Source organism: Cibotium barometz, chromosome 4, assembly GCF_041138505.1.
Source record: "Cibotium barometz isolate CiBa-2024 chromosome 4, ASM4113850v1, whole genome shotgun sequence".
NCBI classification, from domain to species: domain Eukaryota; kingdom Viridiplantae; phylum Streptophyta; class Polypodiopsida; order Cyatheales; family Cibotiaceae; genus Cibotium; species Cibotium barometz.
Genome location: NC_141049.1, coordinates 18,021,921 through 18,034,185, shown reverse-complemented (window position 1 = coordinate 18,034,185; position 12,265 = coordinate 18,021,921). Strand labels below are relative to the sequence as shown.

Genomic DNA, 12,265 nt, shown 5'->3' with positions numbered 1-12,265 from the left:
AGGGAGTGTCAGATGATATTCGGCATTGGAGACCTATTACGATCCTCAATACTGTCTACAAGGTCTTAGCAAAGGCCTTGAGTTTGAGGATCCAGCCCTTCCTTGGGGAGTTGATTCATGCTACCCAGACAGGATTCGTCAAGGAGCGCAGTATCCTTGACAACATTTTCACCTTCTGGGAGGCAACGGCTCGAGCTAGATTTCTCGGTGAGGACCTGGTCGTGATGCTTTTCGAGTTTGAGAAGGCATACGATAGAGTCGATTGGGATTTCTTAGAGGGCACTATGCTTTGCGTGGGCTTTGAGCCAGTTTGGATTCGAGGAGTGGCGGCTCTATACTCCACAGCTCGTAGCCAGGTGCTGATGGCAGGAGGACGGGGACCGAGTTTTGAGTTGACCAGATCAGTCCGTCACCTCTCGCCTCGTTTCTTTTTCTCTTCTTTGCTGAGGCTATGAGCATGTATCTGACGGCAGAGGAGGTTGGTTTGAGAGGACTCCAGCTCCCAGTCCGGGGTGAGGACCTGCTCGATTCTGAGTTTGCTGATGACACGGGATTGTTTTTGCATGGCCAGGAGGCCAATCTTCAGAGGGCAGAGCAGTTGCTACAGGTTTTTGGTGCAGCTTCGGGAGCATTGATCAATTGGCGCAAGACAGTGGCCTTTTGGATCAGTAGAGCTCCCACTCTGGCATGGAGCCCAGACCCGGGTTTTAGATGGATTCCTCTTGGCACAGCAGTGCGGTATTTGGGATGCCAGATTGGACTAGATTTGTCACCTGAGCAACAGATCGCCCCGCTTCTTCTGAGCATTCGGAAGAAGCTTTTGTATTGGAGTACAGCTCGGCTATCCTTGGCTGGGAGGGTGGTGGTGACAAATCAGGTGCTTTTAGCGACCATGTGGTACATCATGTCTTGCTGGATCTTCTCGAGCTCTTGCATCAGCTAGGTACAGAGGCTGATCAGGAACTTTCTTTGGTCTGGGCGGGATGGTCAACCAGCCCGGGCTAAGGTTACTTGGGCAGTTTTTCCTCTTCCGCTGGCCCAGGGGGGCTTGGGCATTATAGATCCACTTGATCAGAGTAGAGCCTTATTGGGGAAGCTTATTGTTCGGGGGCTGCTTCCAGGCGCTGAGCCTTGGAAGGAGCAGCTTTTTCAGCGACTGCAGGCTAGGGCTCCCCCAGCAGGGGGCACTTGGACACCAGAGATACGATGGATCTTCATGAAGATGAGAAGGACAGGCCTCAATAGAGGATGGGAGGACAGATTTGCCTTGAGCATCCTGCGAGCTTGGGAGCTGCTGAGACCGGGGCTTTCTCAGAGACCTCCTACTTGTGATGAGGAGCGGGCCAGACAGCCGCTCATCTGGAGCCCAGCGGTACGCACAGAGCAGGGTCATATGCTGGGTTCTCGGCCTCATCTAGCCTGGGGACCATTGGCGGCAAGCCCAACATGCAGTTTTGGAGACTGGCAAGCCTTCTGCAGTCTCCAAGAGGAGATCCAGGTGGAGAGGCTGAGTCATTTCAGAGGGGGGCTGATTATGAGGGATGACATTCAGGAGGCACTCACTGAGGAGTGGTTCACGCCTCTCAAGCCAGCGGCCCCACGATGGATGGGAGCCTTTACACAATTGGAGATCCTGATTGCTGTCAGAGCTTGCACTGAGGATGGTAGATGCCTCTACTATGAGATCCAGGATGAGGGCAGACTTCAGAGAGTGGAGGCGGAGTCGCCTTTGGTTGCAGAGTGCATCTTTCATAGGATCCGGGTAGTGGCCGCCGCTTCCCGGAAGTGGCATATTGATCCAGACCCTGCAGATGTGGACTCTGATTGGCGCATATGGGCATATGCTGCGCGCCCCTTGGCCCGGCTCCAGTGGGACCCTGGCGAGTACGAGTGGCATGATCCTTATGCATCCCCCGAGGCCACAGAGATCACCTTTTTCCAGTACACTGTTCGGTTGGGGAGACATATTTTGACTGCGAGGAGGATGGTCTCTCCAACTGCATCGGAGCATTGGCGGCTACTACAGGGACTCTCACAGGAGTTCCTGGAGGATTTTTGGACCAGGCTCTGGGCTAGTCGACAAGCACGCAGGATCTCCACCTTCCAGTGGTTGGTTGCCCACCGGGGCTCTGCAGTTGGCACCTGGCTTGTCTACAGTGGTCTTCCGGCGGCCTGCCTCCGATGCGGCCACCCTTTGGAGACACAGAGACACTGCCTATGGGACTGTCCACAGGCACAGCAGATTTGGCTGCGGATGCTGCGCATTTTGGCCCCCCTCTCTCCAGAGGGCATGTATACGTGGGGTGCCGCTGCTTGGTCGACTTCGTCAGGGCCTGCTCTGGGATACGAGACGGAGCAGGACAGCCAGGCCATCAAATTCATTAGGGGCCAGCCTCGCCTTGTTCCTTCACCGGATTTCTCGTCCGCCGGCTGGACACAGGAGAGGGATCTACGATGGGAGCTCCTCAACAGCCTCACCATCTGGTTCACCTGGAGAGCCCGATGTTTCAGGGCCTTTGAGGGGAGACTGGAGCCACCAGCAGAGACTGTTTGGGGGATTTGGCAGGAGTTGATGCACACCTTGCGAGGACAGTATGACCGCATCCGGGGCGACTCGGATGCGGCGATCTTGCGGCGCCAGGCCTTTCACACCACTTGGGGCAGTGGCCCCTTCTATACCCTACACGTGGGTACCCCCCGCTAGCATTACAGGCCACCTGTTTGGCTTTTCCTCCCTCCTATTGTAAGATATAGCCTCTCATTTCTTTGTACTGGTATTTGTACTTTTTTGCACCTAGGGAGAGTCGCCCTAGCTACCTTCATTGGATCTCTGGCATAGTCACAGGGGACGGCGGGGACGGTGCCTAGGAACGCTGAGACGGGGACGGACGGGGACGGACGGACGTCCCCTGACAGGCGTTTCGAACCGGGGACGGCGCAGGGGACGGCGCAGGGACGGGGGACGGCTGTTGGGGACGGCCTGTGCGGGGACGGCAGATAGCCGTTGCGCCTGCGTCGCCTGCGCCCGTTTCTGGCCGTTGCGCCTGCCTGCCGCGTGCCTGCCATTGTAGCCGTTTATGGCTGTTGGGCTTGGGCTCTACTAGCCGTTTATGGCTGTTGAGCCTTGGCCCTCTCTCTCTCTTGCCTATCTATATAAGAGCCCACCTCTACAAGGCTACAAGCTGCCACACACAAGTTCATTGCTCATTGCTCAAGCTTCTTGAATCTTCTCTCGAGTCTCTTCCAACTTCCAAGTTCCAAGCTCTAGGGCCTAGGCTCTCACCTCTCCCTCAAGCCTCTTGAGTCTTCCAACTTCCAAGCGGCAAGCCTCTAGGCTCTCTCTCTCTCTCTCTCTCTCTCTCTCTCTCTCTCTCTCTCTCATTCCTCAAGGCTCTCTCTCTCTCTCTATCTTTCTCTCTCTCTCTCACTCCTCAAGGCTCAAGAGTCAAGCGGCAAGCCATCTTCAACCATGGCATCCTCCTCACGTGCCGGGGCTTCTCGTAGAAGGACAACGGGATGGACATGGTGGGAGGAGGTAAACTACACCACATCCGTTCATGGAGGCGGTTCTCGGCCATGGGTATGCAAGCTTTGCCCGTACCGGCGAACGGGTGGCGCCGACAAAGTGCGAGCCCACCTCTTGCATGAGAGTGGGCATGAGGTGAGGTTTTGCACGAGTGTCACGCCCGAGAAGAGACGGGAACTTCTCTGCTCTGCCTTCTTATGAGCAGGAGAGGGTTTTTGTAGCCCAACGGGCGTTTTTTTTTATAACTAATGAAAGGATCTTTTCTCGGAAAAAAAAAAGGTTCGCCCTCAGAGAATGGAGTAGTTGAGCGTAAGAACAAGACTGGTGGAGATGGCGAGGACGATTGCGACCGCTCCCTACAGGACCTACAAATCGGAAGACAATATACACATATTTAGAACACTTAATCTAATTATTATTAATCAATGGAAATAACATCAGCAACACAAACACTGGAAACACTGAAAAAATACAAATGACACCAGCACTGGGGCCGGAAAGGGCCGGCCCCCCCCTCTATACTTATTGTATTTCTTGGAGTATTTATATTTGTACAAGTGTCATGGGCCTGAAAAGGCCAGATTCCTCCATTAGGGAGTGCAAACAACCAAACAGATCTGGTTCAAACCGATGAAGAAAATGTTGGTCGGAGTAGCCTCAAATCACAGGCTCGTTCCCACCTTCACTAGGTGTACACTTGCCTTTCACTGGTCTTCCAGGACCAAGCACAAACGGGCACGCCCGTACTAACGCAGGCAACAGTGTACACCGCGGAGGGAACGTTTCTCGGTTCTCCCAATTAAGCTTTATACTTGGTTTTTCCTCATACCCTCTTGACCTTCATTGGCTCCTCTATAAATGACGGCGCGGTCAAGGCAGTCATGGAAGAAACCACTTCCCAATGATCTTCTAGAGTGTATGAAACTTGCCTACACAAAGCTTGAAATAACAACATTTAACTTTAATTGTTATCTGAATTTGAGATAAAATATTGAAATAAATACCTGGCATAGATTTTAATTCATATCTCAGCAATGAAGACCATTTCCCTTTGTATTATACTCCAAATGGGTGCAATCAGTTGATGAAATCAAGGCAACCAGCCGGTACAAACTGTGTGGCAGCCAGTAGACAATTTGCAAGTACACGTGGACAGGTACAACAAATACACATGGACAGCCAACAGGTACACATGGGCAGGTACAGCAGGTACACGTGGGCAGGTACAACTAGCACTGTAGGCGGGTACAATCAAGTACAACTGGGCAGTTAGGCGGGTACAGTAACCGGTACAACAAGGCAGTTAGGCCGGTACAGCAACCGGTACAGCAGGGCAACCAATAGGCGAATTCAAAACAGGTGTGGAGGAGGTGTGAAGGGGTAGGTTCAACAGGCGTGGAGGAGAAGGCGGTATCCCTTCTCAAAGACACTGCTTTATTATGGTGGCAACGACGACAGCACTCTGGAAAAACTGTTACAACGTGGGAAAAATTCAAGCGGGTCCTCCGTAAGGAGTTCATACCTACCAATGCGGATTTCCCAGCTGGTACTCGCTTACACCATTTGAACCAAACTGGTTCCTTGGCCTCCTACATCTCCCAGTTCACCAACTTGATACTAGAGATTGATTCTTTGTCCCCAGCGGACGAACTTCATGCCTTCGTTGAAGGGCTTAACCCGCTCCTCTCACCGAACTTCTAAAGTCCGCTCCTGCAGTCCAATGGACTGAAGCCGCAACACAAGCTTTTGAAAATTTAAAGACAGCTTTGACAACAACTCCTGTCATGGCTATTCCAGACCCTACTCTCCCCTTTGATGTTTACACGGATGCTTCTGATATTGCCATTGGTGCCATCTTAATGCAACAAGGACGTGCTATTGCGTTTGACAGTCATAAGCACTCTGCAATTCAGGGAAGAAGATACCCGGTATATGACAAGGAATTTTTAGCTATTGTTCATGCCTATCGTGCATGGAAACATTATCTCCTTGGCGCGGATTCAGTGGTAAAAACAGATCATCATTCTTTGAATTATATCTTCACGCAGCCAGTTATGAATGCTAGGCAAGCACGTTGGATCGAATTCTTAGCCAATTTTCATATGACAATTGAGTATGTTCCTAGTCTTACCAATGTGGTTGCGGATGCCCTCAGTCGTATGCTGTCAGCTTCGGTCTTAGCTATTTCTACAGTTGAAATGGATATACCTCAAAGTTTCAAGGACCGTTATTCAACAGATCGTGATTTTGGAAATGCATTTCGAATTCTCAATTCTCAGAATGCAACTCCTTCCGACTTAAAGATTTATGGAACATATACAATAGTGGATGGTTTATTATATTATCAGGACCGTATTTGTGTACCTCATGATACTCATGTTCGAAGAGTATTGGTGAAAGAACATCACGAGGTCACTTATGCTGCACACCCAGGCATCAACAAAACTTATCGTCTTTTGACAGCTACATTCTATTGGCCTCAAATGAAGCAAGATGTTATTAAGTTTGTTACAGCGTGTCTCTCATGCCAACGTATGAAAGCTAGCAGACAAGTTCCAGCTGGTCTTCTTCAACCACTTCCAGTTCCCAATGAACGCTGGGAAAGTATTAGTTTGGATTTTATCACTTCATTGCCACGTTCTTCTAAAGGCAATATACAGATTCTTGTGGTGATTGATAAGAGTTTCTAAAATGGCACATTTCATCCCATGCAAGAAAGCAGCCCAAGCTTCAGATATTTCAGTATTGTTTATACAGTATATCTTCAAACTTCATGGATTGCCAAAAACTATAGTTTCGGATCGAGATCCAAAGTTTACATGACATTTTTGGACTTCGATATTCAAGTCTCTTGGTACAAATTTACTCTTTAGCTCTGCCTATCATCCTCAGACAGATGGACAAACGGAACGAGTTAATCAGATTCTGGAAGAAATGCTGCGAAATTATGTTCAGTCTCGATTAGCTTCATGGGAAGAATATTTACCTTTGGTAGAATTTGCTTATAATAATTCTTATCATTTGGCTATTGGAATGACACCTTTTCAAGCAGCTTATGGCCATACTTCCCTTATTCCTGCCAACTTTATTACAGATTAAGGATAAGATGATCAGCGTCCAAGAGCAATATCAACGCACAACTAATAAGCGTCGTCGTCACATTGAATTTCAAGAAGGAGACTTGGTATTATTATATATTGCCCCTCATCGATACAAGACAGTGAAATCAGTTTTCCCAAAGCTTCGCCCAAGATATTATGGACCCTTTCGTATTATTAAGAAGAACTCATATCTCAGTTATAAGTTGGAGTTACCACCTTCTTGGGGTAGAATTCATCCAACTTTCCACATTTCTTGGCTCAAGAAGTTTGTGGACGGTGATTTTCCAATTTTAGATCATTTGGATTGTGTTCCAGAAATCGAAGATGAATACATACTCTTAATTCCAGAGATAATTCTTGATGTCAGACAGAAAGAAACACGACATAAACTCACTACAAAATTTTTGGTTAAATGGAGAGATCTTGATGATTCCGACGGAGTCTTATTTTAAGTGGGAGGGAATGTCACGATTGTGACTAACTCTCTTAATCTCTCCTTAATTACTCCTTAATCTCTTATTAACTGAAGTCACACCCTTACACATGGGTCACTATCAAAGGACATGTCTATTCATTAAAAGGCACACCTCTAAGTCCAAAGGACATAACCGTTGACTCAAGAGCCACACCCCTTCCCAGGGATGTCTCTCTTCAGTTGTACCCTTTCGGCCTCTATTTAAGAAAGGCCCCTGTCTCAATGCAAACATCTCAATCTTTCTATCAACATTTGTCTTATGTTTATTAATTAAGTCTTAATCATGTTCATAAAGCTATAAAAGCTTTACAATCTCTCTCTCTCTCTCTCTCTCTCTCTCTCTCTCTCTCTCTCTCTCTCTCGTGACCGAGAGATACCTAGATAGGCAACTTTTGACAAGGCATGCAAGACATGCACTGGCTAATCCTGAAGGGGAAACAAGATAAAGACACAGATCAGAACCTGATTCTAGAGCATATGTTGCTGATATGGGCAGGGAAGGACTGGTGGAGGACAATGGGATGCTGTCGGCCAGCGCATGAAAGAGGACAAGACCTGTCGGCTACAGCATTTGAGGAATATGTTGTCCAAGACCTGACCGACCAGCAGTCAGCCAGTCCACTCGGACTTCCCAAGGCCTATAAAAAGCATTAGTTGCTCATCGTTTTGACCATTCAGTCCAGCCATGGATTGGATCACTAGAATAGGCATTAGATTGGGTTTCTACCATTTCAAGAAGGCAGCCAAGGGCTGCAAGATTTGTACCTTTTGCACATTAGAATATACTGAATGCTCAGCTATCTCTCTCTCTCTCTCTCTCTCTCTCTCTCTCTCTCTCTTCTCTCTCTTCTATATGCGTTTTGCTTCAGCTTGTTCCAGGATGGTGTTTAGGGCTGAAAGAAGACTCCTAGAGAGCAGAAGCTCTGATACCAACCGTGAAGCTCCCTCCATAAGATCACCTGATACACAAGCTAAACACACAAGGTTATAACACATAAAAGGGTGCAGGCAAGCTCACCACCCAACCAAAGGGTCGCACCCACAACCTCCCCTGAGCCAAGGGCTAAGATTCCACTCCCAATCAACCCTGGCGTCCCATACCACCAGAGCATGTCCTAAGGGACCCTCATGTCCATGGTAGAAGTAAGCCTCTTGTTCCAGGTCCAGACCACACTGAATCAATAATAACCCCATACTCACTTATATTGTGCTTATTACTGCTATAAATAATAGTCCAGTCATAAATAGCCAATAACCTTGAACTTATTAAATCTGAACCTTAGCCACATGAATCCGCCTGCTTTTCCTAATCCCAAGGCTCCCCTAACCTTGCTGGATTAGTCCCTAACCCCAAAGGTGTAGTGTAAATAAGCACATGAGGAGACATGGAGAGCAAACCTGAGCTCATTGTGAGAGCACACCCCAAACCCAAGACATGTTGGCGCCTTGCACAAGTGGAGCCCTGAGAGAGGGATAGTAGTTCTTCCAAAGAGTCACACGTCCCCACCCTTAGAGATCCACACCATCGCCTCAACAGATTCACATCCAGGATATACTCCATCACCATAAAGTAGCACCACCATAGGATGTGGACATTGACAGTATGTACCCTGAGGCTGATGAGGTCTTTGTAATTCATTGATTCGTTGTACATGTGGGGCATGCTTACTACGTGGGCCTGCTTCATTTGGTAGATAGGTCTTTTCTTGTTTCCATACTTTGGTCCAATAGCCAGGATCCTCGATTTCCCTAACCAGAATGCCTGGGTCTATATTTGTGCCAGAGCTCAGTACACCTAGAAACTCCCTTCATAGAGACAACAGAGCTCAAACCCAGGGCATTTCACAGCCGACCATCACTAGCTTCTTCCAAGTGCAGGATGACAACACCAATTAGCAATCTCAAGCACCAAGCCCCGCTGACCTATCCACGAGGCCCCAACACCAAACTACGCTGCTTCAAAGAGCACCTCGACCCTCTAGAATCACACTGGACCGTGCTCATCCACTTCAGCGCACTCAGCATCCATGGGCTCCCGGCCCACATCAAGGAGATCCTCCAGCATCACAAAGAGACTTTCCCTCCAACAGTAGACATGGCAAGTCTCCCGTCAGTCATCGACTCCCCTATGCTGGACATTTTGGATGGATGAGGATGGATGCACAATGTATTCTAGTGGCATGGCGATGTATTTTTCCCATGTATCTAGAGAAATTGCTATCATCATCATCGTGCATGTGGACGGTTGTCTATGTTTTTTTTCTTTTCATGATCATGTTACCTCATGGTACCATTGTAACATTTTGTTTGGTCACATAGACCCCTTTGGGTCTTTCAAAGACATTTAATATAACTCTCTCTCTCTCTCTCTCTCTCTCTCTCTCTCTCTCTCTCGGTCAGGAAGCAGAATTGTTTCATGTTCTATCCTGATTGATCACTCTTCCTCGTAGTGTAGCCATGCACTTTGCACAATGCAAGTAGTCTGGGTATGTCTAGCACTACCAACAGCTTGATTGGAAACAAAGACACGTCCTAGTCCAAATGATGATGGAGGTAAAATCCAAAAACAAATGTCATGTAAGAATAATGACACTTTCCTTGCCAGTATCCTAGAATATGAATCAAGAGAAGCGACCTAGAAGAGCATTGTATCAGACTCGCCACAAGTTGAACCTGCTGGTGGGGAGGGTTCAGATCAGTAGTAAGAAAAAATGTGGTACTGAAAGGGCAGGGTATCATCAAGGGGAAAAAACTCCTAGGGCACAACATCAATGTGAAGGTATGTAACATTAAGGGCTAATGGCAATCAAACAAGCAACTATGTGGCATTAACATCATGGGTATGCTCATCATGTGTGTGCGTGTTATGAGAAGGGTCAATTGAGCTCAGCACATATAATGAGATTTAAAGTACCAAAGTATTTAAAGACTCAGGGCTAGCATGATGGAATAATAAGACTAAGCAGGCAGTGCAATATCTTGGAACTGGAATGATAGGATCGTCATGCTCTGCACAAGTCAAATTCAAAACGGATTTATGCGTAGAAGGCCTCTACAGAGCTTTGTCAATCAAATGGATTGTTGGGGGAACACGATTTTAGGCCACATGGAGATGTGCAGACAGCATTTTGAAATGCAGCATGGGGATGCAATTTTGGGCGGATCGCAATATGGAAGGGGCGCCAAGAAATACCGCGAGAACGTCGTCTGTGTAGTCGCCCATGAATTCGGAGAGCTTCATGAGGATGGCCTTCTGCAAGGAAGCCGCGCCATCGCTGCCCATGTCCAGGGCGAAGGTGCGCCCTCTCTCAGAATTAGGGTTCATGGCCTCAACAAAACCCACAATCCGATTCGATCAATTCTCGCCCTTCAACTCTGAGAAGCTAACGCCTCGGCTTCTGTATGTTGCTGTCCTCCTCCTCCTCCTTCTTCTTCTTCCTTCTTACAGGCTATGGCAGCCTGCACTTCCGCTGTGAGAGAAAGGAGGAGCATGTTTTTTGCATTGCACTCTCAACAACAGCACGAGGTATTTTTAATTCCTTTCTAATGCCTTTTCTTAATCCAAAGATCAAGATAGAGCACTCTTTTTATATCATTACAAGTATATGCCTCTCTTTAATTCAAAGATTAAGATAAAACCCTTGTTTTAGATTTTTATTCCCCCCCCCCCCTCCTCTCCCTCTCCCTCTCCCAGAGTGAAAATTTAGGTCACCTCATTTTTCCTACAAAACTTACTGACTTTTTGTATGTATGTAAGAGTGTATGCTTATATATACCTTCGTTACCATGTTCCCCTTGTTCTTTGAGGAGAGCATGAATCTGGTAAAAAAAAAAGAAACCTCCACGAGGCTTTGGCTTCCAGAAAAAGGAGGTAACTAAAAAAATATAACTTTTCTTTGGTTGACATGTGTTGAGTTTACTTTGCATTTATCAAATTCATTTTGTGTGGTGTTAAGTTGGCATGTGCTTTAGCTTGGTTAGCATTTGTAGATTTAATAAGATTGTTGTAGTGTTAGATTGGCATGTACTTGAGCTTACATTGCATTTGCCAATTTAACATAATGTGTATAACTTAAGCCTGCTTGGCATTAAATTCTTATAAGGTATTTGTAATTTGCTTGGGAGCGAACATCTGCATGAGCTTGCTTTTGCATTGTCAATTCTCTAGTAATAAAGATAGTTGCATCATAGCCCAAAATGGAGTTACATAAAACAGTTAAACATTGTGTGTCTCATTGGTTGTGATGTCATATAATTTGATTTTCTAAGGTTTATGTATATCTAATATAAAACATAATATGTGATGTCATATTATTTAATTTTCTAAGGTTTATGTATACCGGATATAGAACATAATTCATAGCCCAAAATGGGCTACATAAAACAGTCATAAACCATTTGTAAACCAGCATTACTTGTACGTTGTAAAAGTTATGGATAATGTCAGTTTATTTGTGATGCAACTAGAATTAAAGATCATTGATTATTTATGCAAGATATGAACAAATAAAGATAGAATTAAAGTGAACATATATAGATAGAATTAAAGTGAACATATATAGATAGAATTAAAGATCATTTATGCAAGATATGAATAGATATAGATCATTGTGATATCTCACCTCTAGACATTGATGAGTCAGGGGAGTCTTGCCTCTATAGCTCATCCGAACACACCACTGTAGGGAGGGCTCTATAAACTAGTACCACATCACCAACGCATCACAAATCTAGAGCAACCGAAAAAATCTTTTGACCTTTCGGATTTCGAAAACTTTTGACCTTTCACATTCTGATTTTTTTTTTGCCTTTTCATTTTCCTGAAACTATGGCTTTCTGTATTCCAGGAAAACCATTGGAATTCCAAAAAATTTTGACCGTTCATATTCTAAATGCGTTCAGGGTAAATTAAAAAATTTTAAAAATTTCTAAAAATTAGTGGAAAATTAGACAAAGGTTATTTTAAATTTTTGGAAAATGTGGGGTTGGTGTTTGGCATGTGGTGTGTCCATTCGAGCGCCCGTGACCATTCAAATTCCTTTAGAAATATATTTTTTGACCCAAAAATTTAGAAAATTCATTAAAATTATAAATTTTTATTGGATTTGAGAATTGTCGGGCGGAATTGGAAATTTTGTGAACGATGGGATTCTCAGAAAAAAG

The 12,265-nt window shown here is 46.0% G+C and overlaps 1 protein-coding gene across 2 annotated transcripts in view; it reads right to left on the bottom strand.

Moving 5' to 3' along the window:
• LOC147638982 (uncharacterized) overlaps positions 1-10,665 on the bottom strand; it is a 64,959-nt gene extending 54,294 nt beyond the window's left edge. The window contains exon 1 of one of the 2 annotated variants that reach the window (XM_086786238.1): positions 10,296-10,665. In XM_086786238.1, the coding sequence (XP_086642364.1) occupies positions 10,296-10,427 (132 nt within the window). In that variant the 5' untranslated portion in view covers positions 10,428-10,665. The remainder of the gene's footprint in view (positions 1-10,295) is intronic. The other variant, XM_086786243.1, reaches the window with a different exon arrangement.
• Positions 10,666-12,265: the final 1,600 nt, after the last annotated feature.